Source organism: Cavia porcellus, unplaced genomic scaffold (genome assembly GCF_034190915.1).
Source record: "Cavia porcellus strain 051 isolate PalLab524CR breed Dunkin Hartley unplaced genomic scaffold, mCavPor4.1 scaffold_49, whole genome shotgun sequence".
Classification (NCBI taxonomy): Eukaryota; Metazoa; Chordata; class Mammalia; order Rodentia; family Caviidae; genus Cavia; species Cavia porcellus.
In genome coordinates this window covers 4,697,570-4,709,793 of record NW_026947532.1, presented here as the reverse complement: position 1 = coordinate 4,709,793, position 12,224 = coordinate 4,697,570, and the positions used below count along the sequence as shown (strand labels likewise).

At 53.6% G+C, this 12,224-nt stretch overlaps 1 protein-coding gene across 2 annotated transcripts in view; it reads left to right on the top strand.

Annotated features, from left to right (window-relative positions):
- The window catches only part of Ncs1 (neuronal calcium sensor 1), a 36,357-nt gene that overhangs the window by 21,105 nt on the left and 3,028 nt on the right, over positions 1–12,224 (top strand). Inside the window, exons 3-8 of one of the 2 annotated variants that reach the window (XR_010045978.1) lie at positions 1,924–2,062; positions 2,760–2,838; positions 3,463–3,551; positions 3,833–3,910; positions 5,663–5,778; positions 11,786–11,835. Coding sequence is in view for 1 of the 2 variants with exons in the window: in XM_063244251.1 (XP_063100321.1) it covers positions 1,924–2,062; positions 2,760–2,838; positions 3,463–3,551; positions 3,833–3,910; positions 5,663–5,761 (484 nt within the window). In the remaining variant the exon portion in view is untranslated. The remainder of the gene's footprint in view (positions 1–1,923; positions 2,063–2,759; positions 2,839–3,462; positions 3,552–3,832; positions 3,911–5,662; positions 5,779–11,785; positions 11,836–12,224) is intronic. The other variant, XM_063244251.1, reaches the window with a different exon arrangement.

Sequence of the window (12,224 nt, the reverse complement as noted above, 5' to 3'; positions counted from 1 at the left end):
TCTGCGCCCCCCGCCCCATGAGGGGAGCAGGAGAGTCACTGGGGCAGAGCTGGGGCCTTAGGTGACCAGCAGGGTGGGGACAGGCTCTGAGCCTGTGGTCCTCATCGCAGGATCGTTGGGGGCATCCTTGTAAGCTGAGGTGGTGACACAACAGGGACATGTGGGTGGCTGAGCACAGAGCCAGGCGACAGGGTGTCCTCAGCTATTTCCAGGGGTCCTCAGCACAGCCTGGGACCTGCCATGGTTGGACGGACATCTGGCCTCTGTGACTCAGGCCTCCATGGCCCTTGGCAGCTCGTGTGTCTCCATCCAGCTTGGTCCCTTAGGTCTGAGAGGATTCTCCCACAATCCTCTCCTCCAGCCATGGTGGGATGAGTGGAATCTCTGTCCGGATCGTAGCTGGTGGTGTGGATATCAGTGATCTGCTCTTCTGACCATCGGGACTCGTGATTGTCCACCTTCTGTCCCCACCTCTGATACACCCAGGCTAGGGGACTCTTGAATGACCTCAGTTTTGCCATCCTTAAAATGGGATTCCTGGTAGCTCCTTGCTCCTTGGGGCTGTTGCCACCACTCAGAGAGTATGATATACTGAGTTCCTTGCCTCGACTGGCTCGGAGGAGGTCACACCAGTGCTGATGAGGGCAGAGCCCTGGCTCCCGTAGTGGGAAGGACTTGTCCTGGGAGGCCAATGTGTCCCCCCCAGGGAGTGGGGCTTGCAAAGCCACACACAGGAGCCAGTTTGTAAATCAACTAACATATATTGAAGTTCACAGTGCTAAAGAGCAGGCTTTTATTCATTTATTTAGTTATCAGGAATCAAACTTAGGACCTTGAACTTGCCAGGCAGGCGCGTATGCTGCTGAGCTACATCCCCAGCTCTAAAGCAGGCTTTTTTTTTTTTTTGTCTTTTTCGTTTTTATCTGTACCAGGGATCGAACTCAAGACTGCTTGCTTGCAAGGCAGGCGCTTATGCTGCTGAGCTAAATCCCCAGCCCTAAAGCAGGCTTTTAGTGACAGGATGGGGCAGTGCTTTGGCCGAGGTCATGACTGCTCTGCCCTGCCTCCCGGGGGGGGGGGTCCACATACCATCTCCCCACCTCCCAGATGCCCCTGATAAACAGCCACACCCTTTCCCAGTTGTGGAAATGGGGGTTCAGGGAGGTGAAGGCATTTTCCCCAGGCTGCCCGCTAAGGCAGAGTTGGACTGGGCTGTGGACGCCAGGCTGAGGCCCTGTGCTGGGCACTGTAGTAGGGAGACAAGTCCAGGTGGACACCCCAGAGTTGGATTCATGAGAGGCGAGTGTATTGGAATAGAGCCAGCTGCCAGCTCCAGGGGGCTTTGGTACCCCAGGGTGCAGGGAGGGAGTGTGTGTAGTGCTGGAGTTACTTTTTTTTGTGCCTACTATTGGACTCATGATCTTGTGCTTGTCTGGCAGGTGCCATGCCGCTGAGCTGTAACCCCAGCCTGTGTGTGTGTGTGTGTGTGTCTTTTTGAGACAGGGTCTTGTTATGCAGCTCAGGCTGGCCTTGAGCTCACTTTGTAGTCCAGGCTGGTCTCAAACTTGCAACAGTCCTCCTGCCTCAGCCTCCCAAGTGCTGGGATTACAGGCCTGCGCCACCACGTCCAGTCTGGGGTTAATTTTTCGTTCTGGTGTGGAGCCAGGCAGTGCTCCGGATGCAGTATCTGCGGACCCCATGCTGACTCTTCTTCCTTATTGCAAAGAGGATCAGAGAGGCAGCATTACTTGTTCCGGGTCACAGAGATGGGCTCACGCCTTGATGGCCGAGTGTGTGTGACATCTCTGGGGTGACTCTGGGCCAGGATTTGCCCATCTCCTGGTCCTAGGCAGGCACTAGGGCCTGGCCCTAGTGCAGTGGGTGACACAAGTGCCCCTTTGCCCTGTCCCCGCCTCTGTCCAGGTACAAGGGCTTCATCAAGGACTGCCCCAGCGGGCAGCTGGATGCTGCTGGCTTCCAGAAGATCTACAAGCAGTTCTTCCCCTTCGGAGACCCCACCAAGTTTGCTACGTTTGTCTTCAACGTCTTTGATGAGAACAAGGTGAGCTGAGCTGGGCGCAGATAGACGCCTGGACCAGTGAGCCCCAGTTCCGGAGTTGGGTGCGCGCTGCGGCGGCTTCCGGAGCAACACGCATGCGCATAGGTGGGCGCACACTCTGCGCATGCGCACAGGAGAACACACGTGTTCGTGTGTGACGTACCTAGAGGTGTACATACACACCTGTACATGCGCATATGCGCACACATGGACAAGCATTTAAACACTGAATTTCCCTATGAGCACAAAGGGCAGATCTCAGTAGCAGAGTTAACAATCATCACTGGCATTTCCTGAACATTGATGATGTGACCAGGCCTCAGCATGGGCTGTGATTAGCGATCAGCGGGCCTTCACAGGCACCCGTGGGGTTGGTGCCTGGTGTCCTGGGTGAGCTACATCCCAGCCCTTTCTATTTATTATGGAACAAAGTTTCACTAAATCCCGGACTCACCTAGGCTGGGTTCAGACTTGCAGTCCTCCTGCCTCAGCCTCCTAGAGTGCTGGGATGACAGGCATGGCCGGGAGAGGTACTCGGACAGTGGCAGGCCCTGCTATGGGGCGTCCCTACTTCCTCCCTGGGTGCCCCAGGCTGGGGTCACCCTTCCTGCCTCTGTCTTCTTCTCTGGCCCGTGCCTGCCGTTGTCTGTCACACCCCTTCGAGGTCTGCCTGACCTCGTGGCCCCCTCTGCCTTCTCAGGACGGGCGGATCGAGTTCTCCGAGTTCATCCAGGCGCTCTCGGTGACCTCGCGGGGAACCCTGGATGAGAAGCTGCGGTGTAAGCACTGTCCCCGCCCCTGCAGCTGGGGTGGGCTGTGGGGGGTGGTCCTGGGCATAGGGGGACAGTCCTGGGGCAAGAGGAGCAGGAGCTGAGATGCCCGCTGCAGTGGCTGCGGTGGTGGCTTACCCTCAGGGGCTCACAGAGGTGTCAGGGACCAGAGGTCGAGCAGGTGAAAATGGGGTATAGCACGCGCTATGGGATGGGCTTGAAGGCCCCAGTTCCATACTTCATCTGTCTCCTTGGTAGCCACTGTTCTATTGATTTCACGCAGTCGTTCAACAAACAGGGAAGGAGTGTGACTTCAAGTCTGGCGTCAGGCAGGAAGTCAGGGTTCCCTGGGTAAGGGGTCCCTGCTCTTAGGGCTGGCAGTCAGGACCTCCTCATGCCTCCCTGAGGCCAGGTCCTGGGTCCCCGCTTCGTCCCTCCACACCGTGCCCCACTTAGTATTTTCCTGAATGTGATTTTAGTGATGGTGCACAGTCGTGATGGTGCACAGTCGATCTAGTCGTGATGGTGCACAGGTGGGGCTCCCATGGCTGGGCATTGACGTGCAGCATGGGGGAGCCCTGGAGCCCCCCACTGCCCTGGCCAGGGTCGCTCAGCCTGGCTGCTTGATCCTAGGGGCCTTCAAGCTCTACGACTTGGACAACGACGGCTACATTACCAGGAACGAGATGCTGGATATCGTGGACGCCATTTACCAGATGGTGGTGAGGAGCTGGGGGAGGGCGGAGGGGTCAGAGCTGGGGGCCAGCGTGGCCCTCGGGGTCCCTCTGGGCCTGGTGACTGTCTGGGGCAGACAGAATGTGCCAGGTGAGGGCCAGGCTGGAGAGCTCTGGACATTGCTGGGGCAGCTGGGACAGGGTGGACAGTGGGGCAGGGCGCTGTCAAGGGCAATGGGGAAGACAGCGGGAGGGAGAGGCAGGTCCCAGCTGGACGAGGCCAGGCCTAGGCCACGAGCCGAACCCAGGGTGCCGCGCTGTCCCGGCAGGGAAACACTGTGGAGCTGCCCGAGGAGGAGAACACGCCCGAGAAGAGGGTGGACCGGATCTTTGCCATGATGGACAAGGTAGTTGGGCCTCACTGGGCGGGAAGAAGTGAGGGCAGGGAGCAAGGACTCTGGCCTGGCTTTACCCCGGACCCCTAGGTGACTGCCTAGTGTCACAGCCACCAAGTGGTGGCCACTTCCATCCAGTGTGCAGACTTCTGAGTTTACCCATCGTGTCCTTGGCCTTCCCCCCCCCCCGACCTTTTTTTGAGACCAGGTCTTGCTATGTTGCCCAGGCCAGCCTCAAACTTTCGGTGATCCTCCTGCCTCGGCCTCCCTGAATGCTGAGATTATAGGCAGGCCCCACAGTGCTCAGCCTATTTACTTACTTTTTTTTGCTGGGGACTTCTGACCTTTTGGAGGAGTCTAGGGATTTCTCAGAATGAAGGCTTTCCCTGCATAAGATGAAATCCATAGGGTCACAAGGGGAGCTGCTCAGGAATGTGGCTGTCAGAGTGTTTTATAAAGACCACGTGTGGGACTCTGTAATGCATGAGCCTCCTGGTCCACTCCCTAAACAGCGCAGCATGGCAGTGGGTCAGGGCTGGGGTGGGGCTTGATGGTGATTGCTTGCCAGGCCATTGGGTGTGAGACCCTTTGTTGAGGCCACAGGGCTACGGGACAGCAGCTCGGGGTGTGGCAGTCCCATCCATCAGAAGCTGTGGTGTTGGCAGTAACCATGCTGTGTTATGCAAGGGCTGCAGGGTTATGGGCACTGCTGGCTGGCGGGTGGGCATGGGCAGCAGGGGGAGGTGTCACCCAGAGTCACAAGGAAGGGCCAGCTGCATTTCCGCTAAGCCTTCAAAAAAGGAAAGGCTGGTTTTCCCCTTCGATGTTCACAGACCTGCTGAATTCTGTCTGCAGACTCCAGGCTAAGAAACCAACTGACACTCTGTCTGCCCAGCTGTCCATCAGTCCGTCGTCCCCCCCAACCCCCGTTCCCATGCTGGGGATCAAATGTGGGGCTTGGTATACAGCCCACTCCCTTCCCCTGGGCTGTCTCTCCAGCTCCAGACTTTTTTTTTTGTCAACCGAGAATAATATTTTCAGCATTAACGCTTAGAAATCACAGTGGCCAGGCAGCTGGTGCTGGGTGCCTTCAGTATTTCCGTGGCCAAAGGCTTCTTGTGCCGTCTGGTGGGGAACAGATGTGAGCCCTGAAGGCCAAAGCCCAAGGCCAGCACTTTCTTAATTAAAAATGGGAGATTAGCAGCTTCCGGGTGATAATCGGGTTTATCGCCAGAGCGGAGAAGCCTTAGCAGCCCTTCACGGGGATTGGCGGTGCCTCTTGCCAAGGTGGTGATGAGTTTCTAAAACAACACCCTCAAATCCCCCATTGATTTTGGAAACTGGTGCAGACCCTGGAGCCCCATTTCTAGGGCGGGTGTCTGGCTTTCTGGTTCCCAGCTGGGGGAGGAGTGGATCCTAGGGCAGGGGTGGCTTCTGCCCTCCCAAAGTAACCTCCGAGAAATGCACATGCTCTGGGCCCTGGGGACAGACCCCCACTTTACAGGGCGGCAGAGCAGAGCTCTGGGTTCCTGGTCTGCCAAGTGTGGAGTTCCCTCCCGACACCCCAGTCTCCCCCCCAGGCCTCTTTGGGTCCAGGGTCCAGGGAACAGAGCTCCAGAGAGGGTCTGTGCCCGGCCTGTCTACCTCTCTGTCCCTCCCCTTTTTGATCTGATGTGGGGAGTCCTACTTGGATTCACCAGAACTCCCCACTGGGGATGCTGGGGTCCCTTTGCCCCCCACTTCAGCCCCCTCTCTCTGCCCCAGAACGCGGACGGTAAGCTGACGCTGCAGGAGTTCCAGGAAGGCTCCAAGGCGGACCCCTCCATCGTGCAGGCGCTGTCCCTCTACGACGGGCTGGTATAGTCCAGGCCAGAGCTGGGGTGAGTCTGGGACCCGCCCATGAGGCACCCAGGGAGGACAGTGAGGTGCATGGCTTTCTAGGGGCACATGGGGGCCTGCTGGAGGGGGTGTCCTTGGGTCTTCAGGTCAGCTTGCATCCCAGTTTCGAGATTCTGTGTTCTTCAATTCAGCTCTCGGCTTCGTCTGCCGAGGAGCTTTCGTTAGTCAAAGGCAGCTTTAGCCGGGACAGGGGGCCCGCAGGATGGCAATGTCCTGTCCCCACCCCGGGCGGAAGACGCAGGCTTCAGCTGCAGTTCCCATGCTGGCCCGGGTGGCTTTGTGCAGGGTGGGCAGGGCCGACGCTGACCGGGGAGCTCGGGCCCTTCCTGCCTCCTTCCCTTCCTTCTGTGTCCGCCTTGGCCAGGGTGGGGGCGTGGGGGGGATGACCCCCCTGAGGTCCTGTCTTGCTGTGGGCATCTCTGTGCCCAGGTGAACGGCTGTGTCGCTTCTGCTGGTGCCCAGTGAAGGGCAGAGTTTCTGGGACTCAGGGTTCATGTGTGTCCAGCTGCGGGAGATGCTAGCAGAGTTTTCCCAGTGCCAGGGCCACCTTGCATTGCCATGAGTAGTGACAGAGGTCCACTTGTCCCACATCCTTGCCAGCCGTGGTGGTTTCCTCTCTCTGGATTTTACTGTCTGGTGGGTGTGTAGTGATGGCTCGTGTCTGAGGAGTCAGTTGAGGTTGAGCCTTCGGGCCGTGTAGATGGTCTGTTTTACCTATTTGTTTTTGAAGTGATGTGGTCATTGTCCATCACTGCGTACTGCCTGAGCACAAAACAGCAGCTTGGAGGTCCCTAGCCCAGGTCACTCCTGAGGGTATGGCGATGGTAAGTGTGACCGGCTGCCCCAGCTTGCCCAGGAGTACTCTGGATTTGGCACTGAAAGTCCCGAGTCCTGGGAAACGCTCTGTCCCAGGCCGACTGGAGATATCAGCAGCCATTGGTCGGGCTGTGGTTTTATCCAGAGGCTTGGCTGGTGGGGCGTGGGTCCCCCTCGAGCTCACTGGAGTGACATGGCAGCTGGGGTCCCATTCCATGTGGACATTCCACGAAGTTACCTCAGAGCTTAGCTGCTCCAGGGGTGAGCTTTCCCAGAGAGGGGGAGACAGAGCCCAAGGTGAAAGCCCCAGTCTGTGTTTTATCTGAGATGGGGTCTCACTCTGATTCAAGCTGGCCTTGAATGCACTGTGTAGCTCAGCCTGGCCCAAACTCATTGCAGTCCTCCTGCCTCAGCTTCCTGAGTGCTGAGATTACGGGTGTGTGCCATCATGCTCAGACTTCCTTTGTGGTTTTTAACCAGCAGATGTGTGCTGAATATTCTTTTGCATGAGTTGTAGCTCAGTCAAAGCTTCTTGGGGCTGGGGATTTAGCTCAGCAACATAAGTGCCTACCTGATGAACGCAAGGTAATGAGTTCAGACCCCAATACTAAAAAGAGTGAGACAGGGTCTCACTTTGTAGCTCAGGCTGGTCTCAGACTTGCAGTGGTCCTCCTACCTCAGCCTCCTGAGTGCTGGGACTACAGCTGTGCCTCCCCATGCCAGGCATCAGCCAAAGCTTCTTGCACTGCAAAGAACAGACACCTCTTACACTGTCACAGGAAGAGTGGCACAACTGGGTGTGATGGTGCCCACTTGCGATCCAAGACTTGGGGATCACAGGTTCAAGGCCAGCCTAGGCGACTTAGCAGGGCGCTGTCTCCACGAAAAATTATGAAAAGGCTGTGGGTGGGGCTCAGTGGTAGAGCATTTGCCCAGTCATGCAAGGCCCAGGGTTCTGTGCCCAGTACTGCAGTAGTGCAAATAGCAGTCTCCCAGGTCACTGAGAGAGACTAGCGTGCAGTCATGTTTCCCAGAGATGCTGGGGACCCAGAAGGCCACTCTTTCTGAGATGACATAGGCTGTCCCTGCTCTGAACAGCTGCTGTGTTCCTTCTTTTTCCCATGAGCCTTTGCTTCCTCCCATCATGCCTCTGCCACAATGGCCTCCCACCTCTCTTCCTGCGAGGACTTCCTGTTTCCTTCTAGGGCTGATACTTAGTACCTCTTTCTGTTTTATCCACCGCTGATTCCTAAGAGAGGAACCTGATTGGCTCAGATAGTGTCCTCAGATCACCTCCCACCAATCAGGAGTTCAGAGATGCTGACTGTTGTCTAATGAGGGGTGAGCAGTGTCACCTGATCACAGAATGGCTGCAGGGTGGTTGTGGGAAAGATCTGTGGGCAATGGGACTGTACCCCATGCTCTTTTAAAAACTATGCCATACACACACACACACAAACTAATGCCATAGAAGTGGTGACTTCTACTAGTTCTAAAATAAGTACTTTATTTATTTTGCTTTTTTTTGTTTTGTTTTGTTTGAGACAAGGTCTCACTGTGTAGTTTAGGCTTGAACTAACTATGTAGCCCAGGCTGGCTTCAAACTTGCAGTGATCCTCTTGCCTCAGCCTCATGAGTCCTGGGATGACAGGTCTCCGCCACCACATCCGGACAGATTTGCTTTGTTCTAAAACAAAACAGTACCACTGGGCAGTTTCTCCCCATCTCCTTCTGCCTAAGCCCTGGGTGACCGCAGGCTGCTTTCTGTTGGATAGGAAAGGCATCGGGTGCTGTGTGACCCAGCATGTCCGGGGTCTTCTGTACTGTGTGCTCGTGAGGCTCATCCACGCTGTGCCTGGCGCCAGTGCGTCACCCCTCTCTGTGGCCGTGCGCGGGCTGCAGGATGCGGCTGCTCTGCCGTGCTCCTCTGCTGAGGGGCCTCTGCCGCATTTGTGTTCCACCATTGCAGACCACACGGCTGCAGAAGTGGGTTCCCATGTTTCTTTTTTTTTTTTTTTTTTTTTTGTCTTTTTTATCGGTACCGGGGATTGAACTCATGACTGCCTGCTTGCAAGGCAGGTGCTCATGCCGCTGAGCTAAATCCCCAGCCCCCCATGTTTCTTTAGTACCTCCTTGCATGTCTTTGGGTACCGTGTAGGTGCCCAGGAGTGGAGCTCCTGGTTTTTTTTTTTTTTGTTCTGGGGATGGAGTCCAGGGCACACTGAGCCACATCCCCAGCCCTTTTGTATTTTTATTGTTTTGAGACAGAGTTTTGCTAAGTTGTCCAGTCTGGGTTCAAACTTGTGATTCTCCTGCCTCAGCCTCCCTGACTGCTGGGATGAGAAGCATGCGCTTGGGCTCCCTGCTGCCCGGTGATTCTGTATAGCTTTGTGAGGGGTCACTAAGCTGCTGTCCACGGCCGAGCTGTTTCCCATCCCCACCAGGGATGGGCGAGGGTTCTCCACATCTGGGCCCATCCTCCTCCCCTCCTGTCCCCTGCTCTCCCCTGTCCTCCCCTTCCCTCTCTCTCTTTTTTTAATGGATGCCTCTGCCCAGGTGTGATTATATCTCAGTGATTCCCATGTGCATTTCCCTAGTGAGGAACAGTGTGTATTTTTCTAGGTATTTTTGGCCATTCTGCTTGTCATATTTTGCTCTGTTTCATGTTTTGGTGCTGGTGACTGAACTAACCATCTTTGCATTGAGTGACATCCTTGGTCCTTTAAAGATTGGGGTTTTTTTTTGTCTTTTTCCTTTTTATCGGTATCGGGGATCGAACTCATGACTACCTGCTTGCAAGGCAGGCGCTTATGCCGCTGAGCTAAACCTCCAGCCCCCTCCTTTAAAGATTTTTTAAAAATCATTTATTTTTTTTCTTTTGTCTTTTTGAGCCAGGGTCTCGCTATGCAGCTCAGGCTGACCTTGAGCTCACTTTGTAGCCCAGGCAGGCCTCGAACTCACAGCAATCTGCCTGCCTCAGCCTCCCGAGCACTGGGGTTACAGGTGTGAGCCACCACTCCCAGTTTTTTGTTTTAAATTTAGAAGCTGGGCATGGTGGCACACATCTGTGATCTCAGCACTCAGGAGGCTGAGTCAGGATTGCTGTGAGTTCCAGGCCAGACCTGAACTACTTGTGAACTTTGGCAGCTCGTGTTCTAAAGATTGAACTGCGCAGCAAGAGCCTGTCTTGAAAAAAAATCCACAATTCTTCTTTTTCTTTTTTCTAGACAGGGTCTTGTCACGTGGCCCAGGATGGACTTGAATTTTGGATCCTTCTTCCTCAGTTTACCCAGAGTTCTGGGATTACAGGCGTGTGCGCCAGACCTGGCTCCATGTATTATTGTTTCTTGAGACAGGGTCTCACCATGTAGCTCAGCTGGCCTTGAACTCATGGGATCCTCCTGCCTCAGCCTCTGGGATTATAGGTGTGCACCACTGTGCCTGAACATATGTTGTTAATGTCCATGAACTATTTTGACATTTGGGTGTATCCTGACTTTTCAGTTGGTCCCTGAGGTTGGACATTTTGGTAATCGCGCCTTTTCTTTTTTTTGCTATGAGCGAGAAATTTATTTTATTTATTTTAATTTTTTTATTTTTAAGAGAATAAACCCCCCCCAAAATAAAATTGAATAAAACCAATCAAACCAAAGCATTGAAAGTAATACAGGACTTCAAAACAAGGTAACAGGAAATCAACAACGGCTACCATAATATATCTTGTTATATTCGAAATAGCTGCCTCTGCCGTCAGATGCAATAAAATCAAATAAGCCAGGTGTGGTGGCACACGCCTCTAATCCCAGCACTTGGAGGCTGAGGCAGGAGGATCAAGGTGAGTTCAAAACCAACCTGGGCTACAAAGTGAGCTCAGAGCTGGCTTGACCTTCATAGTGAGACCCTGTCAAGGACAAAAAAAAAACCGAACAGAATAAAACCAACAAAACAAAACAATGAAAGTGATACAGGACTTTAAAACAAAATAATAGGGAATTAACAATTCTCTTTTTAGATGTTTCTTCCCCTTTCACTTTCACAGTATCTGCTGTGCATTGTGATCCTAACTGACTCCTTCCGTTTTTTATACTCGGGAGACAACGTGATCTCACCCATGTGAGTCTGAACCATTTCACCTCTGGTTTTTTTCTTTCTTTTTTAATTGGTAGATCGAGGCCTCTACATTAATGGCTACTGCCAACACGCACTGGTTCGTCTCTGCTATGCTTTTTTCCTGCCATTGGCCGCCTACCTTTCCCCCTCCATTCCATTGTCCCACTCAGGGATCCCCTTCTGCCGCTGTTCCTGGAACTGTGGTTTCTATCTCTCTCTAGAATGTCCTTCAGGACTCTTTGTAGGGTTGGTTTGCTGGTCATGAATTCCTTCAGCTGTCCTTTGTCATGGAAGTATCTTGTTTCTCCACTAGTTTTGCAAGATAGTTTTGCAGGGTGCATCAATCTGGGGTGGAAGCTGTTTTCTTTTAGGACTTGGAACGCTTCACTCCAAGCTCCTCTTGACTTGATGGCTTGTGTTGAGAAGTCTGTGGTGATTCTGAAGAGTTTTCCTTCTAGGTGATCTGTCTCATTTCTGTGACAGCCTTCAATATCCTGTTCCTGTGCTGGATTTCTGCGGTCTTGATTATTACCTATCTGGGTGTGGATTTACTTTGTTATGGCTAGCTGGATTCTGTGTGCCTCACTTACCTGTATGCCAGGTCTTTTCTCCATGAGCGGGAAGTTCTCTGCTCTTCTGTAAATGGTCTTTTGTGTCATTTGCGTTGACTCCACTTTTTCACTGACGCCTGCCATTCTTAAATTATTTTTCTTTGCATCATCTTGCAGCCGTTGAGTTGTTATTTCCGGCTTCCGTGTTATTTTTAAGAGATCTTTCCTTTTGCAATTGCTAGGTGCCCTCCTGTCTTCAAGGTCTGAAAAGTCTATTTTCAGTTTCTCTCAAGCAAGTTTCTTTGAGTGGAGTTTTTAATTTCCTGGATCTCTCCTGAGTCTGTCTCCTGCATTCGAAGTGTTCTCTGTATTGTTCATTCAAGGTTCCCTGGCTCTCCTATGCTCCTCTATTTTAAAAGCTGTCTGTTTTAGATCCGCGAGCAGCCCTTTGTTATGTTTCTCATTGCTTCTCTTACCTGAGATGCTGTTTCTGATCTGATTTCTGTTTCAGCCTCATGAAGTAGTTTCTGTACTTCAGTTGCCCTCTTCCCGGAAATACAGGTGTGTGGCTTTGCTTTCTGCTATGTCTGTGTCTCCTGGACGTGTTCTGTGTGGGCTGGAGGCCAGAGATTGCCTTCTGCTCCTTCGTCTTGACATTTTCCTGGGTTCCTCTGGACGAGCGGGTTGTGGGGTCCCAGGCACTTTCTGCATCAGCTGCCTCTCCACAGCGTAGGGGCTGGGTCAGGACCTGGTTTTCTCCTGATCCAGCTTCCCCTGGAGGCGACGGGGTGTGGGCTGGGCTTCTCCAGACCCTCATGGCCTCTCCAGGGCGTGGCTGGCTGGTTCTGGCTCCCTGGGCTCAGCTATGCAGTTTTAGGACTTGTGACATCAAAGGACACTGGCCCCCCCAGGTGACCTCCTAACCGTTTTGCCCCCTCTTCTGTCTTCCA